At 40.2% G+C, this 26,767-nt stretch overlaps 2 protein-coding genes and 1 long non-coding RNA gene across 7 annotated transcripts; 1 reads left to right on the top strand and 2 right to left on the bottom strand.

The window, feature by feature from the left end:
- Nucleotides 1–1,918: 1,918 nt before the first annotated feature.
- On the bottom strand, nt 1,919–11,027 carry LOC126621641 (uncharacterized). The gene is made up of 6 exons (XM_050290187.1): nt 10,562–11,027; nt 9,938–10,137; nt 3,040–3,180; nt 2,867–2,947; nt 2,282–2,406; nt 1,919–2,172 (listed from the first exon to the last, which is right to left on the bottom strand). Exons 1-6 carry the CDS (start codon nt 10,782–10,784, stop codon nt 2,124–2,126), a joined length of 819 nt encoding a protein of 272 aa, XP_050146144.1. The 5' UTR covers nt 10,785–11,027; the 3' UTR covers nt 1,919–2,123.
- Nucleotides 4,634–23,034, top strand: LOC126621651 (uncharacterized). Of its 3 annotated transcripts, none has more exons than XR_007623121.1 (3): nt 4,635–4,873; nt 4,970–6,725; nt 22,929–23,034. It is a non-coding gene; the product is annotated as an uncharacterized LOC126621651 (long non-coding RNA). The 3 variants fall into 3 exon arrangements; XR_007623122.1 differs by having other exon boundaries at nt 4,636–4,873; nt 4,970–5,810; nt 22,929–23,018; XR_007623120.1 differs by lacking the exon at nt 22,929–23,034 and having other exon boundaries at nt 4,634–4,873; nt 4,970–6,033.
- On the bottom strand, nt 12,021–16,656 carry LOC126621630 (probable alkaline/neutral invertase B). Of its 3 annotated transcripts, none has more exons than XM_050290169.1 (6): nt 16,382–16,656; nt 15,847–15,883; nt 15,021–15,513; nt 14,146–14,577; nt 12,902–13,460; nt 12,021–12,564 (listed from the first exon to the last, which is right to left on the bottom strand). In XM_050290169.1, exons 3-6 carry the CDS (start codon nt 15,450–15,452, stop codon nt 12,269–12,271), a joined length of 1,719 nt encoding a protein of 572 aa, XP_050146126.1. In that variant the 5' UTR covers nt 15,453–15,513; nt 15,847–15,883; nt 16,382–16,656; the 3' UTR covers nt 12,021–12,268. The 3 variants fall into 3 exon arrangements, with proteins under 3 accessions (XP_050146126.1, XP_050146125.1, XP_050146124.1); XM_050290168.1 differs by having other exon boundaries at nt 15,847–15,902; XM_050290167.1 differs by lacking the exon at nt 15,847–15,883.
- Nucleotides 23,035–26,767: the final 3,733 nt, after the last annotated feature.

Consider the following 26,767-nt stretch of genomic DNA (forward strand, 5'->3'; position numbering starts at 1 on the left):
AATGTCTACTTCCTCCAAGGGTTTGTTCTTAAATCAAAAGAGGTATGTTCTTGATCTATTGGATGAAGCTGGCATGTTGAATTGCAAGCCCGCTTCTACTCCTCTGGTGAGTAGACTTCAAGTAGATGCACCTAGTGAACCACTACCAAACCCTAGGGTTTATCAACGTGTGGTAGGAAAACTAATCTACCTCACTATCACCAAACCTGATATTGCTTATTCTGTAAGTTTTGTCAGTCAATTTATGCACTCTCCCTCGATGATTCACTGGGAGAGTGTCAAAAGGATACTCAGATACTTGAAGGGATCCATTGGCAAAGGCTTACTCATGCAAAAACATGGTTCAAATCATATCATGGCATACACTGATGCTGACTGGGTGGGTAATGCCCTCGATCGCAAGTCTACCACTGGTTTCTGTACTTTTGTTGCTGGCAATCTTGTGACATGGAAGAGTAAAAAACAAACCGTGGTTGCAAGATCAAGTGCTGAGGCTGAATATAGAGTCATGGCAGCCACGGCTTGTGAATTAATTTGGTTAAAAAGTCTCCTAACGGATCTTGGTTGCGTCAACAATGAACCTATGTCCTTGTTTTGTGACAACCAAGCTGCCATGCATATAGCTTCAAATCCGGTATTCCACGAAGAACAAAGCACATTGAAGTTGATTGCCATTACATCCGAGCACAAGTCCAATCCAAAGTCATCAACACCGTGTACACTCGAAGTTATGATCAACTTGCTGACTTGTTTACAAAAGCTCTCGACTCTACACATTTCCAAAGATTGCTGAGCAAGCTTGGATCAATCAACCCCCTTGATCCAGCTTGAGGGGGAGTATTGAAACTGATGGGTGGCCATCACTTTGTGTTAAAGTGTTATTCCTTAATTTTAGGATTTATGTCTTCTAGGAGATTTCTTGTTAGTTGTATCTAGGGCTAGCCTTTTATTCCTTAATTTTAGGGTTTATGTCTTGTAAGAAATTTCTTGTGAGTTGTATCTAGGGCTAGCCTTTTTCTCTCTAACTACTACTTTGTAGCTGTTTGCATTTGTTTAGTGGGTAGGTTTTTCCTTCCTTGCTTCGTCTCCTTTTTATGAGACCTCTCCCTTGTAATTCTTTTTCATGAATACATACACACTTTGTTGAACTTAAATCTCAACACTCCCCAACCTGGTAAGTTTTCCACACGAGGATGGATTTGGTGATGTCAATATAAATTCCGTTTTATGCAACAACTTTTCTTTGGTCCGTGATAGAAACAATGTTTATTGGGATGATATTTGCTGAATTAGCACAGGACTAAAGTAGGACCAGGACCAAGAAGAAAGACCAAAAAGCTGTAAAAACCCAAATACCCGACGACTCGGGTAATTGGCAGAAATAGGATACCGTACAAGATAGTTTGTTTGCAAGCATCTAGCATCGGCACATATTTGACCCTTGAACTTAATCCAACACATTAATTGAATCACCAAGGACTGATTGGATTAAATTCAACCACCGCCAAACACTGGTTTGATAGCGATGGCAAACGTGGCAGTCGTTTGGTTATCAGAAAATCAAAAAATAAGTAGGCAGCAATGAGAATCCACTCAAGTAAACTTTTGGCAAAATGTTAGCACGGACTAGAAAAAACATGAACGCATTTCTGAAAATTCATGTCAAAAGTCTTTTGAAACTACTTGGGAAGAATATAATCAACGACTTAATGAACTGAGCGAGTCGGAACAGAACATAGCTGCACGAGATAAGATATTTGATGGGATTGCAGATGAAGATGGTCATGGATATTGTCGCACCTATGGTACTGCAGTGCGCCGACGAGGCTCGTCCTGCTCCAATTCATCCATGCTCGAAGAAATAATCAACCGAAAGGTGTACGAGAGAGGGCATATATTTAAAGACAAGATGGGGAGCTAGTGATTAAGCAATTGGCACTACAAGATGAAATTGCTGTTTTGAAGTCAAATAGGAGTAATTCAACTCATCTACCCAGGTATAGTGATACGAGGAAGTATAAAAAAGGGGAACTTAAACAACCATTCACCAGCCACATTGCCTAGCTAGGTTAAAAGTCTTTGACGGCAGTGCGCTCGCGGACCAAAGCAGAACCAGAGCTAACTCATACAACTCCAGAAGGGAGACGCAGGACAAGCTGCCCTCCGAAAACACTGCCAAAACAAAAATGTCCACAGTAAGTAAAGGTTGAATGAAAGAATCTACACTTGGGAAAAGAAAAGGAAAGGGTACTTGGAAATAACATAATGGATTGAGGCCAACCTTTTAATGTAGTAGTAACAGAAGTCTGCTAATATGAAAGTCTGGACAATTTCTGAAATAAGAACCATGGAAGGCCATAACCCATAGCCCAAGGCTACAAGCAACTGCCCACGTGTATCTAATACCTGTTAGAGCAATAGATTAAGTTTTATTAGTGGTAGAATCCAACAAGCTCATACCCTTTAGCGAAAAAACAAATTATAAAGTATGATTCTTCTAAGACTTTGATCAATGCGCTCATACATTTCTATATAACTGGCACAAGTGTCCAAGCACAGACGGGTGAACTACAACTTTGAAAAGCAACTTATGACGCAACAAGGGTTTCACTCATCAATAAAAAAAAATTACGGTAGGAAAAGTTTGTTAGATATTTATTGTTAGTTTATAATCAATATGCTACTTTAAAATATGAGACTAAAGCCACCCAACAAGGTGCCTATATGGGAATTGATACAAAGAGCATCAGAAACAGCATTTAGGAATAAATTCAGAAACTCATCTAACATCATGCAAAATAATCATTTTCCAAAATGCCGCAAACAAAACAAACTAATACAAAGAAAACATGCATAAAGATCGAACCTGGAGAACCCAATGGGCACAGCTGAGGAACCTTGCGACGCCCAGTGCAAACACATAGTGTGCTGTGAATGGCTCAACAATCTGAAAGTAAAAATATAAAATGAATTAGGTCAGCAAGCAGTCAAAGCTGTAAAATCATAAACATTCAAGTTTTCCATTCTATGAAATCTGACCTTTGTGTTTTGCATGACCCGCAACTGAGGCAGTACGGAAACAGCTTCCAGATACACACAAAATGCCCAGGAAATCCTGTTCAACAAATGATGAGAAGTTGATGGATGAATAAACAGAGCTAGTAGAGCACATGGAACCACCTGCATCAAACCAGAAATTATATCACCATAAGAAAGAAGGCAACATAAAAAAGAAAGAAATAGTAAGCAACGTATTGCTTTTATTAAAGAATAAACTTCAAAATGCATCAACACAGAAAGAGGTAGTCAATCAATTTTTCCCTGTAAACAACAACAACAACAACAACAACAACAAAGCCTTTTCCCACTAAGTGGGGTCGGCTATATGAATCCTAGAACGCCATTGCGCTCGGTTTTGTGTCATGTCCTCCGTTAGATCCAAGTACTCTAAGTCTTTTCTTAGAGTCTCTTCCAAAGTTGTCCTAGGTCTTCCTCTACCCCTTCGGCCCTGAACCTCTGTCCCGTAGTCACATCTTCGAACCGGAGCGTCAGTCGGTCTTCTTTGCACATGTTCAAAATCACCGGAGCCGATTTTCTCTCATATTTCCTACAATTTCGGCTACTCCTACTTTACCTCGGATATCCTCATTCCCAATCTTATCCTTTCTCGTGTGCCCACACATCCCACGAAGCACCCTCATCTCCGCTACACCCATTTTGTGTACGTGTTGATGCTTCACCACCCAACATTCTGTGCCATACAACATCGCTAGCCTTATTGCCGTCCTATAAAATTTTCCCTTGAGCTTCAGTGGCCTACGACGGTCACACAACACGCCGGATGCACTCTTTCCATCCAGCTCGTATTCTATGGTTGAGATCTCCATCTAATTCTCCGTTCTCTTGCAAGATAGATCCTAGGTAGCGAAAACGATCGCTTTTTGTGATCTTCGCTAGATTGCTCCGGTCATTAGTGTGGATAAGTATATAAATGGATAGAGATAGGAAAGCAAACACAAGATGTACGTGGTTCACCCAGATTGGCTACGTCCACGGAATAGAAGAGTTCTCATTAATTGTGAAGGGTTTACACAAGTACATAGGTTCAAGCTCTCATTTAGTGAGTACAAGTGAATGATTTAGTACAAATGACATTAGGAAATATTGTGGGAGAATGATCTCGTAATCACGAAACTTCTAAGTATCGGAGTGTGGTGTCGTCTTGACTTGCCTTATCTGTCTCATAGGTAGATGTGGCATCTTCTCTAGAAGTACTCTTCCTCCATCCAGGGGTGGTATCTTTAACTGGTGGAGATGCACAAGGTAATGTATCAATTTCACTTGAAGCTTACTTGTAGTTTCAGGCTTGGTCAAGCGCGATACAAACCATGTAGTAGGAGTCCCCCAAGTCGCCGAGCTAGGGGGTCTGCTGAAAGAGGTGACAGACAAGGTAAGCAATCAGAGCTCCGACTGATTGTTCACCTTCTCCCCATCTTGCAGCAGCATGAAGGATAAAGAGAAGAAAAATGAGAAGAGATGATATGAGATACTTTTGCTTTTGAAGAAGTAACTTTCCACAGGCTTATTCTTGAACTGAGCTGGAGGGTTTTCTGGTTTCCTCCAGAGTATAAGGCCGACTGAAGAATTTGAGGGTCAAAACAAGTCCATCAAATCTAGAGTACGTTCCACCCTGCTGATATGGGATACTTTTGCTTTTGACAGAGTAATGAATGTATCGGCACGTGTGCTGTTACGCTTGTCTCCACATGCTTCCTTGTATCCTTCGCACTTGCCCTATCTGTTCCTCAAGCAGATGCGGAATCTTCCCTGGAAACATAAGATGTTGAAGATGAGTACTCGAGAGCAATGCCAGGTAAGTAATCAGGTAAGGGGTTCCAGGCAGTCAGTTCCTGGCTGGAAGCTTGATTCCAAGTGCTGACTGATTGCTCTCTTTCTCCTTGTCTTGCAGGTAAAAACAAGGCCAAAAGAAAAGACAGGGAAAAAGCATGATATGGGATACTCTTGCTTTTAACCCTGATGATATGAGATATTCTTGCTCTAGTATAGCTTGTTTGCAGAGGTATTATCGGGGGGAAAGAAAGCTGAGTATTTCGAAAGGCTTCGTTGGGAGTGCCCTCTCAGATATGATGAAGGGTTGAGCATTTTTGCAGGTCTGCCTGTCCGTTGGGGATGAAGGTCGACATATATAGGAGTCTCCCTAACAACAAGTAGTAATGCTATTCCTTTACCCTGCTTGGTCATAGCACGGTAGTGGGAGCTGCCAGTTTCACATGTTTTAACTCTGTCAGAGCACTTTGAAAAAGTGGTCTGTGGTATCTGGCTCTCGAGATTCGGAGAACGATGCCTCTTCGATTTTTGAGAAAGCAATCATGCTGGGGGTATGACTCTCGAGATTCGGAGAGCAGTGTCTCTTCGATTTTTGAGGAAGTAATCATGTTGGGAGTCTGGCTCTCGAGATTCGGAGGGCGGTGCCTCTTCGATTTTGGAGCAAGCAATCTTGTTGGGAGTGTTGTCTCGAATGTGAGTAAAGGTTGGGCATGTTTGCTAGTCTACCTTGCCACGAAGCACAAAGGTTGACACATAGGGACTTTCCAATTATCCAGCAATGGTACTGTTCCTTTACCCTCTCTTCGATTTTGAGAAAGTAGTCATGTTGGGAGTCTGGCTCTCGAGATTCGGAGGACGGTGCCTCTTCGATTTTGGAGCAAGCAATCTTATTGGGAGTGTTTTCTCGAATGTGAGTAAAGGTTGGGCATGTTTGCTAGTCTACCTTGCCACGAAGCACAGAGGTTGACACACAGGGACTTTCCAATTATCCAGCAGTGGTACTGTTCCTTTACAGTTGTGGGTAATAATATGGTAGCTAGACCTTCAAAATTTATGTGTCTAAACTTTTGTTAGTGCTGTTTCTTTACTATTCTTTTACCTTTCTTGGTCAGAGCGATGTAGTGGGAGCTGCAAGCTTCACGTGCTCAACTTTGGCAGAGAACTTTGGCAAAGTTATTTGTGGTACCCATGAGCTATTGTTGCGTGTGGGAAGTGGGTGATTGAACAGTAAGATTCATGTGCTTTCTACTTCACCAGAAGTCTTCGACAGAATGCCCATAATTTCTGCAAAGCTGAGTGTGCGTGTGACAGGTGCTGACAAGGCTAGAAAAGTAGGTGCCTCTTCGATTTCTGAGATCGGCCCTCGTGGTCTCTGAGCAGCCCAGCTTTTGAGAAAGCGAGCGCCTCTTCGATTGATTCGGAGAACGATGCCTCATCGATTTTTGAGAAAGCAATCATGCTGGGGGTCTGGCTCTCGAGATTCGGGGAGCAGTGTCTCTTCGATTTTTGAGAAAGTAATCATGATGGGAGTCTGGCTCTCGAGATTCGGAGGGCGGTGCCTCTTCGATTTTGGAGCAAGCAATCTTGTTGGGAGTGTTTTCTCGAATGTGAGTAAAGGTTGGGCATGTTTGCTAGTCTACCTTGCCACGAAGCACAGAGGTTGACACACAAGGACTTTCCAATTATCCAGCAATGGTACTGTTCCTTTACCCTCTCTTCGATTTTTAAGAAAGTAGTCATGTTGGGAGTCTGGCTCTCGAGATTCGGAGGACGGTGCCTCTTCGATTTTGGAGCAAGCAATCTTATTGGGAGTGTTTTCTCGAATGTGAGTAAAGGTTGGGCATGTTTGCTAGTCTACCTTGCCACGAAGCACAGAGGTTGACACACAGGGACTTTCCAATTATCCAGCAGTGGTACTGTTCCTTTACCCTTGTGGGTAATAATATGGTAGCTAGACCTTCAAAATTTATGGGTCTAAACTTTGTTAGTGCTGTTTCTTTGCTATTCTTTTACCCTTCTTGGTCAGAGCGATGTAGTGGGAGCTGCAAGCTTCACGTGCTCAACTTTGGCAGAGAACTTTGGCAAAGTTATCTGTGGTACCCATGAGCTATTGTTGCGTGTGGGAAGTGGGTGATTGAACAGTAAGATTCATGTGTTTTCTACTTCCCCAGAAGTCTTTGACAGAATGCCCATAATTTCCGCAAAACTGAGTGTGCGTGTGACAGGTGCTGACAAGGCTGGAAAAGGCTGGAAAAGTAGGTGCCTCTTCGATTTCTGAGATCGGCCCTCGTGGTCTCTGGGGAGCCCAGCTTTTGAGAAAGCGAGCGCCTCTTCGATTTTTGAGATCGGCCTTCGTGGTCTTTGAGCAGCCCAACTTTTGAGAAAGCAAACGCCTCTTCGATTTCTGAGATCAACCCTCGTGATCTCTAAGCAGCCCAGCTTTTGAGAAAGCAAACGCCTCTTCGATTTCTGAGCAGGCGCCTCTTCGATTTCTGAAGCTTCGTCGAGTGCAGATTTTTATAGGGGCTGGCATTAAGTTCCAAAGCACACTTGAATCTCCACCAGTAGAAGCTTCATTCTTGCACTTCTAAGATCTTGATTTGTCCGACCTCTTCTCTCTTCAACACCTTTAAAAATGTATGGCCCCTCCGACCGTCGTTTTGACTTGAACCTTGTTGAAGAGGCAGCCCCGCCTTCTCCAGACAACATATGGCGCCCATCCTTCGTCTCCCCTACTGGTCCTCTTACCGTTGGGGATTCCGTGATGAAGAATGATATGACCGCTGCGGTGGTGGCCAGGAACCTTCTCACTCCCAAAGATAACAGACTACTTTCCAAACGGTCTGATGAGTTAGCTGTTAAGGATTCGCTGGCTCTCAGTGTTCAGTGTGCAGGTTCTGTGTCTAATATGGCCCAACGCCTATTTGCTCGAACCCGCCAAGTTGAATCATTGGCGGCTGAAGTGATGAGTCTCAAACAGGAGATTAGAAGGCTCAAGCATGAGAATAAACAGTTGCACCGGCTCGCACATGACTATGCTACAAACATGAAGAGGAAGCTTGACCAGATGAAGGAAACTGATGGTCAGGTTTTACTTGATCATCAGAGATTTGTGGGTTTGTTCCAAAGGCATTTATTGCCTTCGTCTTCTGGGGCTGTACCGCGTAATGAAGCTCCAAATGATCAACCTCTGATGCCTCCTCCTTCTAGGGTTCTGTCTAGTACTGAGGCTCCAAATAATCCCCCTCCGGTGCCTTCTCTTTCTGGGGCTCTACCGACTGCTGAGACTTCTCCTAAGCAACCTTTGTGAAGGCTCCCTCTTGTGTGCTTATTTTGACTCATGTATATGTACATATTTGTAGCTTATCGGGGATATCAATAAATAAGCTTTCCTTCATTTCAACGTATTGTGTTAAATACACCAAAGCCTTCTTCGCTAAGTTCTTTGAATTTTCTTTTGTTAAAGCTTGTATGTTGAAGCTTTCTGAGTGGAGCGTGTAGGTTGGGGTAGTGTTCCCTTAATTTCCCGAGTGAGGAAAACTTCTCGGTTGGAGACTTGGAAAATCCAAGTCACTGAGTGGGATCGGCTATATGAATCTTAGAACGCCATTGTGCTCGATCCTGTGTCATGTCCTTCGTTAGATCCAAGTACTCTAAGTCTTTTCTTAGAGTCTCTTCCAAAGTTTTCCTAGGTCTTCCTCTACCCCTTCGGCCCTGAACCTCTGTCCCATAGTCGCATCTTCTAATCGGAACGTCAGTAGGCCTTCTTTGCACATGTCCAAACCACCGTAACCGATTTTCTCTCATCTTTCCTTCAATTTCGGCTACTCCTACTTTACCCCGGATATCCTCATTCCTAATCTTATCCTTTCTCGTGTGCCCACACATCCAACGAAGCATCCTCATCTCCGCTACACCCATTTTGTGTACGTGTTGATGTTTCACCGCCCAACATTCTGTGCCATACAGCATCGCCGGCCTTATTGCCGTCCTATAAAATTTTCCCTTGAGCTTCAGTGGCATACGGCGGTCACACAACACGCCGGATGCACTCTTCCACTTCATCCATCCAGCTTGTATTCTATGGTTGAGATCTCCATCTAATTCTCCGTTCTTTTGCAAGATAGATCCTAGGTAACGAAAACGGTCGCTCTTTGGTATTTCTTGATCTCCGATCCTCACCCCTAACTCGTTTTGGCCTCCATTTGCACTGAACTTGCACTCCATATATTCTGTCTTTGATCGGCTTAGGCGAAGACCTTTAGATTCCAACACTTCTCTCCAAAGGTTAAGCTTTGCATTTACCCCTTCCTGAGTTTCATCTATCAACACTATATCGTCTGCGAAAAGCATACACCAAGGAATATCATCTTGAATATGTCGTGTTAACTCATCCATTACCAACGCAAAAAGGTAAGGACTTAAGGATGAGCCTTGATGTAATCCTACAGTTATGGGAAAGCTTTCGGTTTGTCCTTCATGAGTTCTTACGGCAGTCTTTGCTCCTTCATACATATCCTTTATAGCTTGGATATATGCTACTCGTACTCCTTTCTTCTCTAAAATCCTCCAAAGAATGTCTCTTGGGACCCTATCATACGCTTTTTCCAAATCTATAAAGACCATGTGTAAATCCTTTTTCCCATCTCTATATCTTTCCATCAATCTTCGTAAGAGATAGATTGCCTCCATGGTTGAGCGCCCTGGCATGAACCCGAATTGGTTGTCCGAAACCCGTGTCTCTTGCCTCAATCTATGCTCAATGACTCTCTCCCAGAGCTTCATTGTATGACTCATTAGCTTAATACCCCTATAGTTCATGCAATTTTGTACGTCGCCCTTATTCTTGTACGTCGCCCTTTTTCCCTGTAAACATGTTCCTAAAATAGTCCAAGATGTAACAATACAAATTAACATGACTGCACACATAAGCGAATTTTTAATTACCTCTTTGATCAGAAACTCAACCGATAAAGAAAATTAATGCTTTTGCTTAATTTTATAATGTGAGAATTCGCCATCACATATAAGTATGTAACACTTCATAGAAATACAAAAGAAGATAACAATGATTGAGAGAGAAACTTACAACATAATATATTGCGAAGTTGTCCTTGTCCTCCATGTAACTAGACTTTAAGTTGAACCGGATCATATAAATGACCCAGAGGGTCGTCACCAGCGTAGCTAAATCTAGCAGGGTGTGTATATCATATTCCATAACTACACTACAGTATAATCTCACAGCTAAAAACATAGCTGTCAGTTCCTGCGATTTGAGTGATAGCCCTGCAAACAATTCCAATTCCAATATTTTCCAATCAGACTTTCACGAGTTTCATAGCCTAAAAGGAAAAGAAACATTGGTCTTGTTCCTAATTTCTAAACGGATAGAATTATGAAATTATGTTCTAACAATTATATCACCAATCCAATAAAGCCCAGAACTTTTTTATTTTGTTAAGTAACAAAATCAGATTTTCCCTCCATTGATAACAATTTTCTCACAAACCCAATTCAGGAAACTTTGCATGCGAAATTCCAGTCATCCTTATATCGGAAAATACCGGATTCCCCACAACAGAAAAGCAAGTACCAAAATCGAATCAACCCAAAAAAAACATCATTTGCATCAACAATCCCTAAAATCCCAAATTTTGCACCCATTCAAACAAAACAAAACAAAAAAACCCTAAAAAGCTCGAAACTTTACCAGCGCAAGTCTTCTCCTTCATGAGCTTGTAGATAAGAACGGAGATTCCAATCGAGTGCACAGCCTCAGCTGCAACAAAGAGGTTGTCGTGATCGTGGACGATGAATCGGAGCAGAACCAGCGCCGCCATGCCCGAAACAACGGCCAGAAAGGCCTGAACTTTGGACGGCTGGCGTCGCGCCCATGTCCATACGGTGTGGATCGGCCTCTTCGGAGCCCTCATGAGGTTTGGTTTTGCTTTGATTTTTCCTTTTTTTCCCCCTTTTGTGATTCTCTCGGCCCCTTGATTTCCCCGGAAAGTTTGATGTGGTAGAGAGAAAGTGAGGTAAAACTAATTATTGTGAGTAGTTGTGGTGCGGAAACAGGATCCCTCAGAATTTAGAGAGAGAAAGAGGGGAGAGGGAGAGATTTCCTTTCTTAATTGGACTGTTCGGTTCTGGTGATCTTTTCGGGTTTTCGGTACCCGTACCCGGGTAACACAATCTGATCCGGTATTTTATCAAAGATATACGAGCCATTTTATATGTCGTTTCTTTCAATGTGGCTCCTTGTCAGTGGATTGGATGTCAAGGCACCGTCTTCAGAAACAACTCTGACGCTCGGTTGCTTACCAGAAACCGTAACGTAATCAAACTATAGGGAGTAATTAATTAAATTATAAGTCCAAATTTTCACGGTAAGTGAGATGTATTTGATTTGATAATCGTCAAAGGTGAATTTGAATTACATTATTAATATTTGAGTTCAAGATTTTTAACTCAAAAATGGTTTCTCAATTCACAACTTAAAAACCTGTTTTTTGTTTTGAAAAACATCGTATTTATTTTGTTCTTTTTATCATCTTATTTCTAATAGATTTGTATATTACATAACATTTGTATTTGAAAGTGATAAGATATCAACCAAGGCAAAATTAGTAATCCAATTTGTTAGTGTCCATGATCATCTGGTTTCAAAGATATCCAATTTTCACTTTGTTAAACAAAGTCATGAATTAAGATCTCTTAAAAGTCAGTTGACTGAATTAAAGTATTTAATCAGCTCAATGGTGGTAGAAGTAGCCTAGAGACGGACGCATGATTTGAAACCTCATCCGTAACGAAATTAAAAATTATGGTCTAAGTAAAATCCAATCCAATCCATAAATCTTAATTACTTAATTGGTTTCTTTTTAAAAATTTTGATAAGTTATGTCCTTTTTAAATCACTAAGTTGACAACAAGAATTACCAAATAAGCAACAAACATATGTGATTCACCAATCACAACATGCCACCTTGACATTGTGATGGTGTTCACCCGTTATATTCAATGCTGTACAAAATTTGGTGAACCAAATTCCTACTTCAATTTATGCTCAAAGACTTCCAAATGAAAACTCAAAAGCAGGCTGCAAATTGCTCGATAGTGCTTGTGCTAAAAGTGCTTATGTGGCTTAAGCATTTGTTTGGGAAAAGTCCTTGGCATCAAATCTCATCTCTTCAAGGAAGTAATGACAAAATATGGGAAGGAATTAGTTAATTAGAATAGAAGGTTTTGCACTAGGAAAAGACATATTACAAGCATACTACATACAAGTAGCTTATTTAAATAAGCAAGAAGCCACTACTTCATCAAGTTGTTGGTCCTCCATCTACTCCCCTAACCCCTGAACCAAACCCTTGTGCCGATTAGGTCATCCTTAGGTCATAGGTTGACCGCGGTTGAATTAGCAAGTCCACGAATTTGATCTCCTCATTGCTGGCTTCATCTGTTTGTCATCCTCGAGCGCTATCATCCCCAAATGAGATGGGTCTTCCAACATCATCTTCGCTACCAAGTACCCCGCAACTGACCAGGTCTGGAATTTACGGGCTTGCTTCCCAACATAACGACCAAGTTTCCCATCGTAGTACTCAGGCCAGTTGTCTTTCAGCAACCTGCTCTCGGCAAGTTCAATGGCGCGTCTAGCTATCTGGGGCCTCCCAGTCTTGATGGATGCAGCAGTGAGAAGCCATAAGAGCACTGTACCGAACACAATGGCATGTTACTTGGCAGGAAAATTAAGATGGCACCAAATATAACTTATCATTACCGCATCATTTAATTATGGGGGTGATAAGTATAGCAGGTGTGTCTGTATATAGAGTAATCACCCTTTAAGCACAGAAAACAACTACCCTTTTTATCTTAATCCATCGCTAATAACTCATAATCAAAGGAAGGGGGAAGGACGATGGGGAGGAGGGTAGGCGTTTTTCATTACCACTCTATTATTAAGACCTATTGGAGGGTTTTTGATAAAAAAATCAGCATTAACGCTATGACTTTGTGCAAGGGAGAGTATAGTGTGAAAGCATACCTGGCCAAGATCCCCCATTGTGGTAGCTCCATCTAGTATTTTTCGGGTCGCAGCCTGTTACAATCTTCCATTCATGATTTTCTATTGCTGGATAACAGACCTTTAGTGGCATTTCTCCTGCCAATTCCTCCCATCGTGATTCTATTAGATCCATTATTGCCATAGATTGTTCAGGGGTTGCCAAGGACGAAAGAATCGCTACACAATTACCCAAGCAAAACCAACGGAAATCCATTCTGGCAGGACTGACATTCCCTATAAAGTAACCACCACGAGTTGGCATAAAGTCAAAAACCCAGTCCGGAAGAGAATCTGGTATCACATTGAACTTGTTGACTGCTGTATGCGAATATTCTTCAGTTTTATAACGATATATGTCATTTAACTGCTTAAAGTCTAGCCAAAAGTAACTTCTCATGTGATAGCTCAAGGCATGAAGGCGTTTTGATATGCGCTCAATAAACTCCTTCCCCTCATCATCGTGCTTAAGAAGAAGCAAAGCACATCTTAAAGCCATGAAGAAGAGAGCCTGAATTTCGATGGGATACCCGTAAACACCCTTGAAACACATAACCAATACAGAAGTGAGTTGAAAGACTTGAAAAGATAGGCAACACATTATCTAAATCTAAATGGAAAAAAAATATGTGCCTCAGAACATAAACGGCAAACAACTCGTAGTGATAAATGATAAAGATCAAGAAAGATCAAGAAATACCCCTTTATACAAGAAATTGTAAACCAAATAGATTTTATTTATTAAATTTCTGTAGCAATTTCGTTGAGATTTATGCTCAAAATCTGATGGGCAGATAAATGATTCTCAAAGGCTAAGTGCACCAAGAATTGCTAGGGTATTAGTTGCGTGAATATGCGGGGGCTAGCATGAGCTGCATGGCAACTAAGTTACTTAGCTGACAACCCTTTACAAGACACCTAATAGACAATATAAAATGCTGCAGTCAGCTCATGAGCAAGAAAGCAATAACTGGTAGTTTTTTATTTGTTTTGGAAGGCAAGAGAACATAAACTCGGGTTAGAAAGAGAATTACTCATGAAAGGATGATTTGAATTTACTTTAAAGAATGTTATCAACTTTACTTACAAACTCCGAAACTATTAACTTATGCATTTGCTAATATTTCAAGGGCTTGACTTACCATTCATGATATCAGACATATATGGCATATTCTATATATACCAGATGATAAATACAGGACTCAACACGATTATGAAAAACATACCATTCTACGATCAATCATGCAGCATCCATCAGCACAAAGAAGGGTTGGAAATGTATCAAACCCCTCCGATAGGCATAAACTTAGAATAAGCCGCATACCCTTCTGGCATTCAGGCAGTTCAGCCAATGAAGAGTCTCCAGTGGATTTTGTGTATGCTCGAAGCAATATGATCCACCAAAATCCAGAATCAACAGGAGCAACTCTTCCTATCGCACTCTCACCAAAATCTGCTATTAAAGTCTCACTATTCCGGACAGGATCATGGAGTACTTTGAAACTAGCTGGCATTACTCCTTCTCCTAGATGAAACCTATCAATCTTTTTCTCCCACGACTGAAGACGAAGAGTCTTCAAGATAAAATTTTTAACTATTTCTGGTTCACCATTCATGAGAAAAGCCAATCCGCTGGGGACGAAGTCTCGAACAAACACCTTCACAGATCGATAAGAAGATCAAATAAGAACAAAATTTGTGCTCACCAACTTCATGTATTGGAAAGTCTGCCTAGAACTAGCCTGAGTTGAAGAAAAGCACAAAGGGATAGCTGAATCTATACCCCTTAGTTCAACAAAAATAAAAGTATGTCCTGCATAAAGCATCTCAAGGGCAACACATAGACAGCACACATCCACAGTTTGAAACATATTATTGAAACCGTAAAATCAGAATGTTAATATGGAGGTTTAGGATTCAGATTAACAAACGGAAATATGCTAATAATAAAGTTTTGGTTCCCTCTACTATTAGATTCATTACAGAGTCAATGTTCCAACCATTATGATACAGTTAATGAATAATTGAATGTAGCTACTAATTTAACAAAAACCAATAATAGCCATATCTAATCGGAAGAACAAGGATTAAGGGTCTCTACCTGGTCATAGTTAAGATTTTCTTCTGTGGTATCTGAGGCAGCAATTGTCCCAACTGGCTGACCACGGAAAAACACCAATGAACGCCTCAAAGTAGCCCAAGCTTCACCAATCATTGGATGTGGCTCAAAGCCCATCTGGGACCTAGGGGTACCCATGAGTGACATTCTACTACACGGCGAAAATACGTACTCAGGAGGTTCAAAAAATCTGGAAGTGTTCTCAGCATTTCTCGATGAGGGATGTGGGGACACCGCAACAGATAGTTCACTGAGTGACCTCTCATCAAATGATCTTTTTCTCTCCATATTCAGAAGGCTTGGTTTGTCTAGTAACTTTGAAAAATCAATTTCATCAATTTCTGCCACAGTACATAGTGAATCAACATGTCTCATATCTCCATTGTGGGACAAATCCGCATTGGGCGCTGACATTTTGACACTTTAGCAGTGGACAGTAACCCAGTGGCTAGTTTTGTGCTCAACAGTCAACACCCTGCAATTCAACCACCAGAATTCAGCATTTATTGTATGCAAAATCGCAGTGATCAGCTACTTTCACCCCTCCCAGGTGTGATCTATGTTACACAGACATGACACGCGACAAGGCAACACGGCAAATCTCAAACAACAAGGACACCGACACGGCTAGGACACGGCAATTAAAATATAATAAATTTATGATACTTATATCACAAACAATTCCAGAATGTAATCAAAACATGCTTCCTGCGTATCCATAAAAAATAATTAACAAAACAAGAAAATGTTTTACATGCATACTCACTCAAGCAATTGGGCAATTATCAAATTCGCAGAGACGACGTACCTGTCTGCCTGATTGGTTGGTTGGATCAAGATACTCACTGATGATTTGAGGGTTATCTGTTAGGGCAAATTTTAGGTATTACAAGTTTCTAAATTTACAAACTGCCCCAAAATGATCAACAAACCATGCAACAGGAAATTTCACACAACAGATTACAATCAGTAATACATTTCTTTACAACAATGCTAAAATATAATGTGGTAATCAAATATATCATTATCTTCTCAATCCATCAAATTTCAGCAACTGGGTCTCTCATTGATTTACCAGAAAACTGGGTTTTCGATTTCTAAAAAAAAAAAAACAAAATAAGAAGCAATAGTCAATTCATCAATCTGATCATTCACAAGAAAAATACTCAAAAATTCATTCGCCAGACAGAACATCAATCACCGAAAACCAAAATCCAAAAAATGATTCAAGATCCAATCAAGTCGAAATCAACAATGATCCAAACCCATATAAGCATGCATGCAATGCGGAAATCCTAATTAATTACTCAATTAGGTTTTCAAGAACAGAGAGAAGAACTAACCTCGATGGAGATTTGAAAGGCCGCCAGAGCTTTCAGTTTCAGACGCATAAAAAATGAAATGAAACGAAAGAAGAAAAGCTCGGTAGTGAGAGTATTCTTATAGAATTAGTTGGGTACTACTGCTGCCATGAGGCGGTGGTGGGGGCCATGAGGCGGCGGTCGACCGGACGAGCCGGTGAAGGCTTTCGTGTAAATTGGTAGAGGTGACTGGCAGATGAGCTATTGGGGCTCGAGTTTTTGTCTACACATCTCCCCCTGAATGAAATGAAATGATAGACCTGTCTCTGCCCCTCTCTGTCTATATATATCTCTTGCTTTTGGTATACGGGGCCCTGCGATGTACGGAAATATTTGGTAACGCGGGTGAGTCTGATTGACTGCGATGGGTAACTCCGTTATGTCCGTCAAATTGGAGATTATTGAATAATGAGTAATAATGTTATCCCAGTGTGTTACGTGATGTTACGGTCACAGTTAAAATTGTTTTGGGTATTTGTAACTAGTTATATGCGTATTATATGTGTGTAATTAAATTTGTCTATTATTTGTTATAAAATATTTAAATCACTTCTTAAAAATAAAACATTTGCGCGTGGAAATTTGAGGAAGGGCTTAAGGGGTGGTTATGAAGTGGAGATGCGGATTAAAAAAATATATATATCCTCCATTTTTTATTTTTTAAATAGGATATGCTATGTTTACTTAGCTGTGAGGTTCATGTAAAAGATAAAAAATTTGAGTGGTATGTAATTACTAAATTGCCATGTCTTTTGGTTTTGTTTAGCTTCAATAAGAGGGTTAGAATAGGGTTCCACTAATAAGTAGCTTAGATAAGTAATGATGAACTATGAATGTGCACTATGATTTGTGTCAAATTATGCATTAAATATCATCTATAGGATAATTATAATTTGTTGAAACTCATTAATGCCATGTTGGCATTATATTATGATCGAAGCAAAAATTGTTGTCAAATGTGTAGATGAGAAATTGACATAAAAACAAAAATGTGTAGATGAGAAGTGATGTTGGTATCATGATTTGGGTAGATTTTTTTTTGTACAACGATATATTTTACACTAAGAGATAATAGAGTTCGATTCAATCACTCAATGAGCAATCTAATTTAATATCAAATTCGTCATCCACAAGATTTGAATCTAAAACCTCACACTTACAAGTGTAGAGGAATATCACCCTACCGTAGAACTGAGTGACGATTTGAGTAAATTTTTGTATTTATATACATAAAAATATCAGTTATCTTCTGATCTAGTAATATTTTTATACATTTTTATCATATATTTCTTTAGAATTTTGTACATTCGAACGAGTTATATGCACTAAATCATATTATTTTCATTTCGAGCCATTTAATATCGGAACTACATGATACGATTGGTGTGGGAGCTGCTTAATGGGCTTACGGAGAATTTAATTATTAGTCTTATGATTCATCATTTTTTTTTAATAAGGGATATGTCCATTAGGGTTAGTACACGCTAATTTGATATTGTTGTACTTAAAGAAAATAAAAAATAAAAAAAAAACTGTTTATATATTTACTATGAGAATAAACAGTCGTAAATAAATTTGTTAAGTGTTTAGTAAATATATTTTTTATAAAATTACTTTTAACGAAAAATAGTGTATGAGTGTTTGGTAAACTTTTATATAAATTGCTATGGATTACATGTCTAAAAAAAATATGGTATTTAATGTAATATAATAATTGTCAAAGAGAATAATGTAAGGGCAATAATTGTAATTTTGTAAAATATGTAGTGGTATACTGGCCCTTTGAAGATTCATTAGATGAGCACTGATTACTATGCTTTGAAAAAAAAACATTTTTTTTAGAAGAATGGTAGACCCTGGTTCTGCTTTTATATGCTTTTCTACTATCATTGATAGCAGTTTTTTTTTTTTTTTTATCAAACACATTTGATGTTCAAGATTTTTTTTAATAAGCTTTTTTTTTTCAAAGCACCACAACTCAAACCAGCCCTGCATATGTTAGTGGGTATTTTTTTAGTTAGCTAAGTCTTATAATGAACTAGATATAATAATTTGGTTTGAATTCGCCTTTGGCGAAAATCGGATCTAAGACCTTTCACTTACAAGTGAAAAAAAAATACCACTAGACCCTAGTAACTTTTATCAACCTTTTGAGGCTTAGTTGTCGTGAGCATGGTCTAAAATATCCATAATATCCCGATATTTCCATCGAAATTTCCGTGTTTTTGGACTACCGATATTTTTTTGGACTATCGATATTTCCGATATCATCGATATTTTAGACCTCGCTAAGTTTCATGTATCTTACCATGCAATGTATAAAATGTAAAATATTGTACTAATTCATTATATATAAATGATTATGGTATATTTAAACTTCTTTCATTAATTACTACATATTTTCTACACTTACAATGTTTGTCAGCTCGCTATATAATCAACTTAAATCAGTTATATCTATCATGCAATGCATTTCCTTCTAATTTTTTGTGATAAACTAATAGATAATTGACTAAATAAACATCTTGCAAAGTTTCAATAAAAATTTCCAAGTTTTTCTTACAATTTTCATGGTTTTTATTCAAATATTATCGATATCGATAATATCCCGATATTTCCATCGAAATTTCCGTGTTTTTGGACTACCGATATTTCCGATATCATCGATATTTAATACCTTGGTCGTGAGTTATATAAGGAGATTATTGCTACTTATTTCTTGATTCAGACCAAACATACACACGAAGGTTGCGGCAGAGGGCAAGGAGGAAGAGTAGTTTAGAGTTTCTCTTTGATAGAGCTATGTTGTAGCCTAATTACAAATATTTAATTTTCTTTTGCCATTTATTATCGAGTTTTTATTTTTCATTGAGTATCTTTTGTTATTTATAATGCGCTTGATTTTTATTTAAATGCTTGATAACCATCTAGGTTTTAATTAAGTTGATTTGATGTAAGTTATAGTAGATGCCACACTTAACTTGAGTATAGTTTCTTACAATTGATACCGTAAACTCCTATTTGTAGATGCCATGTTAGGATTTGTGTGATTTCCAACAATTTCCATATAGCTTAATTAGTTCTCGTTTAAATTAGCCTAGATGTCATAGAGAGTTAATATGTAGAGAAAAATGAATTATTTAGAGAAATGTGATCTTTAATATTGGAGAATTACTTGTTCATAACATAGTAAGGAGATTATGTAGAATTGGCTATGGTGAATTCGATGCTCTAAGTCTTGTTTTCTTGTGTTTTCAAACTATTATTCCATGCGTTTAATTTCATGCTTAATTTAATTTCCAGTTTAATTCACATTTACTGTGCTCAAAATCTAAAATCAATAACACACTTTCATATTAGAAAGTTGAAGCAAGTAAAAGTACACAACTGGTTAAGAATGCACTACAGTACGAGATGTATGTAAGTACTCAAAATCTAAAATCAAGAACACATTTTCATATTAAAAAGTTAAAGCAAGTAAAAAATATACAACTGGTTAAAAATACCTCTACAATATGAGATGTATGCAAGTCATTCTCCATCAAATGTGTGTATTTGAAGGTGATGTTTGAGAGGCATGATTGCATGACATGAAAACGTATGACAATGTGGGAGCTTTGGGACTGGGACCTTAAAAAACAACATGGAAGAAGGCCAACTGGGTCTATCCTGGCCCTTTGCAATAATTGAAAACAATGAGTAAGGATCATTGTTGGATTCTTTTTGTGAATATTTGAAAGATTTTTAAATTTTATGTGTTAATCATACATCATGTGATCAGAAATTATTATAAATTTTTTTATTTAAAATTGAATATAAACAGTACTTGATGAAAAACTGATCGTATAATGTACAATAAACAAATGTAATTGAAGGATTCTCAATGTCCTCAAAAAAAAATTCGGAGGAGATCCTCTCTCGAAAATAATGCAATTTGCAAAAATGCAGAGAGAGATGTCTTTCAATCTTTGTCTTTGTGCAAAACAAGGAGTCAGCAGATACAAAGTGGTTGGTGACCCTAAAACGCCTAAACGGTGCCGTTTGTTGACTCTCTCTCTCTTTTTGGCATCAAGTTAAAAAGTGGAAGCACTCACATGATCAATCAACCCTTGAAAATCTTGTGAATAATAAAAACAATGGTAAATTACACTTTACTATCTCAAATTTGAAATCTATTGCAATCTTATACAATTTTTTTTTTTAAATTCATTTTCATATCACACATACTATTTTATTTTAATATAATATTTCCATTACATTTTTCATTTATTACAACAACAACAACAACAACAAAGCCTTTTCCCACTAAGTGGGGTCGGCTATATGAATCCTAGAACGCCATTGCGCTCGGTTTTGTGTCATGTCCTCCGTTAGATCCAAGTACTCTAAGTCTTTTCTTAGAGTCTCTTCCAAAGTTTTCCTAGGTCTTCCTCTACCCCTTCGGCCCTGAACCTCTGTCCCGTAGTCACATCTTCGAACCGGAGCGTCAGTCGGCCTTCTTTGCACATGTCCAAATCACCGGAGCCGATTTTCTCTCATCTTTCCTACAATTTCGGCTACTCCTACTTTACCTCGGATATCCTCATTCCCAATCTTATCCTTTCTCGTGTGCCCACACATCCCACGAAGCATCCTCATCTCCGCTACACCCATTTTGTGTACGTGTTGATGCTTCACCACCCAACATTCTGTGCCATACAACATCGTTGGCCTTATTGCCGTCCTATAAAATTTTCCCTTGAGCTTCAGTGGCCTACGACGGTCACACAACACGCCGGATGCACTCTTTCCATCCAGCTCGTATTCTATGGTTGAGATCTCCATCTAATTCTCCGTTCTCTTGCAAGATAGATCCTAGGTAGCGAAAACGGTCGCTTTTTGTGATCTTCGCTAGATTGCTCCGGTCATTAGTGTGGATAAGTATATAAATGGATAGAGATAGGAAAACAAACACAAGATGTACGTGGTTCACCCAGATTGGCTACGTCCACGGAATAGAAGAGTTCTCATTAATTGTGAAGGGTTTACACAAGTACATAGGTTCAAGCTCTCCTTTAGTGAGTACAAGTGAATGATTTAGTACAAATGACATTAGGAAATATTGTGGGAGAATGATCTCGTAATCACGAAACTTCTAAGTATCGGAGTGTGGTGTCGTCTTGACTTGCATTATCTGTCTCATAGGTAGATGTGGCATCTTCTCTGGAAGTACTCTTCCTCCATCAGGGGTGGTATCTTTAACTGGTGGAGATGCACAAGGTAATGTATCAATTTCACTTGAAGCTTACTTGTAGTTTCAGGCTTGGTCAAGCGCGATACAAACCATGTAGTAGGAGTCTCCCAAGTCGCCGAGCTAGGGGGTCTGCTGAAAGAGGTGACAGACAAGGTAAGCAATCAGAGCTCCGACTGATTGTTCACCTTCTCCCCATCTTGCAGCAGCATGAAGGATAAAGAGAAGAAAAATGAGAAGAGATGATATGAGATACTTTTGCTTTTGAAGAAGTAACTTTCCACAGGCTTATTCTTGAACTGAGCTGGAGGGTTTTCTGGTTTCCTCCAGAGTATAAGGCCGACTGAAGAATTTGAGGGTCAAAACAAGTTCATCAAATCTAGAGTACGTTCCACCCTGCTGATATGGGATACTTTTGCTTTTGACAGAGTAATGGATGTATCGGCACGTGTGCTGTTACGCTTGTCTCCACATGCTTCCTTGTATCCTTCGCACTTGCCCTATCTGTTCCTCAAGCAGATGCGGAATCTTCCCTGGAAACATAAGATGTTGAAGATGAGTACTCGAGAGCAATGCCAGGTAAGTAATCAGGTAAGGGGTTCCAGGCAGTCACTTCCTGGCTGGAAGCTTGATTCCAAGTGCTGACTGATTGCTCTCTTTCTCCTTGTCTTGCAGGTAAAAACAAGGCCAAAAGAAAAGACAGGGAAAAAGCATGATATGGGATACTCTTGCTTTTAACCCTGATGATATGAGATATTCTTGCTCTAGTATAGCTTGTTTGCAGAGGTATTATCGGGGGGAAAGAAAGCTGAATATTTCGAAAGGCTTCGTTGGGAGTGCCCTCTCAGATATGATGAAGGGTTGAGCATTTTTGCAGGTCTGCCTGTCCGTTGGGGATGGAGGTCGACATATATAGGAGTCTCCCTAACAACAAGTAGTAATGCTATTCCTTTACCCTGCTTGGTCATAGCACGGTAGTGGGAGCTGCCAGTTTCACATGTTTTAACTCTGTCAGAGCACTTTGAAAAAGTGGTCTGTGGTATCTGGCTCTCGAGATTCGGAGAACGATGCCTCTTCGATTTTTGAGAAAGCAATCATGATGGGGGTCTGACTCTCGAGATTCGGAGAGCAGTGTCTCTTCGATTTTTGAGGAAGTAATCATGTTGGGAGTCTGGCTCTCAAGATTCGGAGGGCGGTGCCTCTTCGATTTTGGAGCAAGCAATCTTGTTGGGAGTGTTGTCTCGAATGTGAGTAAAGGTTGGACATGTTTGCTAGTCTACCTTGCCACGAAGCACAAAGGTTGACACACAGGGACTTTCCAATTATCCAGCAATGGTACTGTTCCTTTACCCTCTCTTCGATTTTGAGAAAGTAGTCATGTTGGGAGTCTGGCTCTCGAGATTCGGAGGACGGTGCCTCTTCGATTTTGGAGCAAGCAATCTTGTTGGGAGTGTTTTCTCGAATGTGAGTAAAGGTTGGGCATGTTTGCTAGTCTACCTTGCCACGAAGCACAGAGGTTGACACACAGGGACTTTCCAATTATCCGTACTGTTCCTTTACCCTTGTGGGTAATAATATGGTAGCTAGACCTTCAAAATTTATGTGTCTAAACTTTGTTAGTGCTGTTTCTTTGCTATTCTTTTACCTTTCTTGGTCAGAGTGATGTAGTGGGAGCTGCAAGCTTCACGTGCTCAACTTTGGCAGAGAACTTTGGCAAAGTTATCTATGGTACCCATGAGTTATTGTTGCGTGTGGGAAGTGGGTGATTGAACAGTAAGATTCATGTGCTTTCTACTTCACCAGAAGTCTTCGACAAAATGCCCATAATTTCTGCAAAGCTGAGTGTGCGTGTGACAGGTGCTGACAAGGCTAGAAAAGTAGGTGCCTCTTCGATTTCTGAGATCGGCCCTCGTGGTCTCTGAGCAGCCCAGCTTTTGAGAAAGCGAGCGCCTCTTCAATTGATTCGGAGAACGATGCCTCATCGATTTTTGAGAAAGCAATCATGCTGGGGGTCTGGCTCTCGAGATTCGGGGAGCAGTGTCTCTTCGATTTTTGAGAAAGTAATCATGTTGGGAGAGTGGCTCTCGAGATTCGGAGGGCGGTGCCTCTTCGATTTTGGAGCAAGCAATCTTGTTGGGAGTGTTTTCTCGAATGTGAGTAAAGGTTGGGCATGTTTGCTAGTCTACCTTGCCACGAAGCACAGAGGTTGACACACAGGGACTTTCCAATTATCCAACAGTGGTACTGTTCCTTTACCCTTGTGGGTAATAATATGGTAGCTAGACCTTCAAAATTTATGGGTCTAAACTTTATTAGTGCTGTTTCTTTGCTATTCTTTTACCCTTCTTGGTCAGAGCGGTGTAGTGGGAGCTGCAAGCTTCACGTGCTCAACTTTGGCAGAGAACTTTGGCAAAGTTATCTGTGGTACCCATGAGCTATTGTTGCGTGTGGGACTACTTCCCCAGAAGTCTTTGACAGAATGCCCATAATTTCCGCAAAGCTGAGTGTGCGTGTGACAGGTGCTGACAAGGCTGGAAAAGTAGGTGCCTCTTCGATTTCTGAGATCGGCCCTCGTGGTCTCTGGGGAGCCCAGCTTTTGAGAAAGCGAGCGCCTCTTCGATTTCTGAGATCGGCCTTCGTGGTCTTTGAGCAGCCCAACTTGTGAGAAAGCAAACGCCTCTTCGATTTCTGAGATCAACCCTCGTGATCTCTAAGCAGCCCAACTTTTGAGAAAGCAAACGCATCTTCGATTTCTGAGCAGGCGCCTCTTCGATTTCTGAAGATCCGTCGAGTGCAGATTTTTATAGGGGCTGGCATTAAGTTCCAAAGAACACTTGAATCTCCACCAGTAGAAGCTTCATTCTTGCACTTCTAAGATCTTGATTTGTCCGACCTCTTCTCTCTTCAACACCTTTGAAAATGTCTGGCCCCTCCGACCGTCGTTTTGACTTGAACCTTGTTGAAGAGGCAGCCCCGCCTTCTCCAGACAACATATGGCGCCCATCCTTCTTCTCCCCAACTGGTCCTCTTACCGTTGGGGATTCCGTGATGAAGAATGATATGACCGCTGCGGTGGTGGCCAGGAACCTTCTCACTCCCAAAGATAACAGACTACTTTCCAAACGGTCTGATGAGTTAGCTGTTAAGGATTCGCTGGCTCTCAGTGTTCAGTGTGCAGGTTCTGTGTCTAATATGGCCCAACGCCTATTTGCTCGAACCCGCCAAGTTGAATCATTGGCGGCTGAAGTGATGAGTCTCAAACAGGAGATTAGAGGGCTCAAGCATGAGAATAAACAGTTGCACCGGCTCGCACATGACTATGCTACAAACATGAAGAGGAAGCTTGACCAGATGAAGGAAACTGATGGTCAGGTTTTACTTGATCATCAGAGATTTGTGGGTTTGTTCCAAAGGCATTTATTGCCTTCGTCTTCTGGGGCTGTACCGCGTAATGAAGCTCCAAATGATCAACCTCTGATGCCTCCTCCTTCTAGGGTTCTGTCCAGTACTGAGGCTCCAAATGATCCCCCTCCGGTGCCTTCTCTTTCTGGGGCTCTACCGACTGCTGAGACTTCTCCTAAGCAACCTTTGTGAAGGCTCCCTCTTGTGTGTTTATTTTGACTCATGTATATGTACATATTTGTAGCTTATCGGGGATATCAATAAATAAGCTTTCCTTCATTTCAACGTATTGTGTTAAATACACCAAAGCCTTCTTCGCTAAGTTCTTTGAATTTTCTTTTGTTGAAGCTTGTATGTTGAAGCTTTCTGAGTGGAGCATGTAGGTTAGGGTAGTGTTCCCTTAATTTCCCGAGTGAGGAAAACTTCTCGGTTGGAGACTTGGAAAGTCCAAGTCACTGAGTGAGATCGGCTATATGAATCTTAGAACGCCATTGTGCTCGATCCTGTGTCATGTCCTTCGTTAGATCCAAGTACTCTAAGTCTTTTCTTAGAGTCTCTTCCAAAGTTTTCCTAGGTCTTCCTCTACCCCTTCGGCCCTGAACCTCTGTCCCATAGTCGCATCTTCTAATCGGAGCGTCAGTAGGCCTTCTTTGCTCTCCATAACCACCAGTGCACCACCCCCTTCCAATCTCTAAAACCCATCTTCCCAATCGCACCTTCTCCCCTCTCCTCCACTCTCTTCACCACCCCTGCCATCCAAAAAACCCACCCGCAACCAACCCATTCCCCGCAACCCCAGGGCGATGGATTCTGGGACAGGGGGGTCGGCTTCCTCGTCAAAACGCTGGAAGTCGAACTCCCAGGTGTTGCCGACATCACCACTTTCGTCGAATGGGTTTTAGGGATTGGGTGATGGGAGAAGGGGTGGGTGATGGAAGGTGGGAGGGTGGGCACGGGTGGGGATTTCTGGGTTTTTTAATATTTTTTATTTTTATAACTTTTCCTTAAATAATTATTTTAATATTTTAAAATTTTTATTAAGTGGCAGCCGCGTTAACACTTAACTAACAAATATATGGAAAATGTAACTGATGTATTATATTGAAATAAAATAATACTTGGGATATGAAAATGAAATATTTTAAAGATATTATAAGAAATTAAAATTGATCCAAAATATGATGTGGTAAAGTGCGATTTACCCTAAAACAAAGTTGCAAAATTCAGCCAAATTTAACTTTATTTAAAAAAAAAAAAAAAAAAAAGAGGTTTAAAATCCGAAAAATTGGTGTCGAAATTCTTATGTGAATTGTTGACCTAGTTGTCATACGTGCGTGGGTTGATGACCACGTGCAAGCTACTTGACAAGGTTAAGTAGTACACGCCTACCTCATGCCCGGCATGCTTTATGTGTGAATACACGACTTGAGGCCATGTTTACTTGTTCAGAACGAAATTTAGAAAGGAATCGATGTAAACTTGAATAAGAACAAGATAGAATTAGAATGACCAAGAATAGTAGTTAGATATTTAAATCAAAGTTTTTATCGCCTGTCATGAGTTATAGTGAAAATGAAGTTGATTCCTCATTTTCCTTCGGAGTCTAATTATTGATTTGAAGTGAGCTGCACGTATTCTTTTAATCCTCTATTTTTTTTGGTCGGACTCTTGAGTAGCGTAGCTGAGGAGGGGTAAATAAAATTTGGGACCTCATTGCTTGAATAGATGTTTTAAAC

The sequence above is a fragment of the Malus sylvestris genome, chromosome 5 (genome assembly GCF_916048215.2).
Source record: "Malus sylvestris chromosome 5, drMalSylv7.2, whole genome shotgun sequence".
In the NCBI taxonomy this organism is placed as follows: domain Eukaryota; kingdom Viridiplantae; phylum Streptophyta; class Magnoliopsida; order Rosales; family Rosaceae; genus Malus; species Malus sylvestris.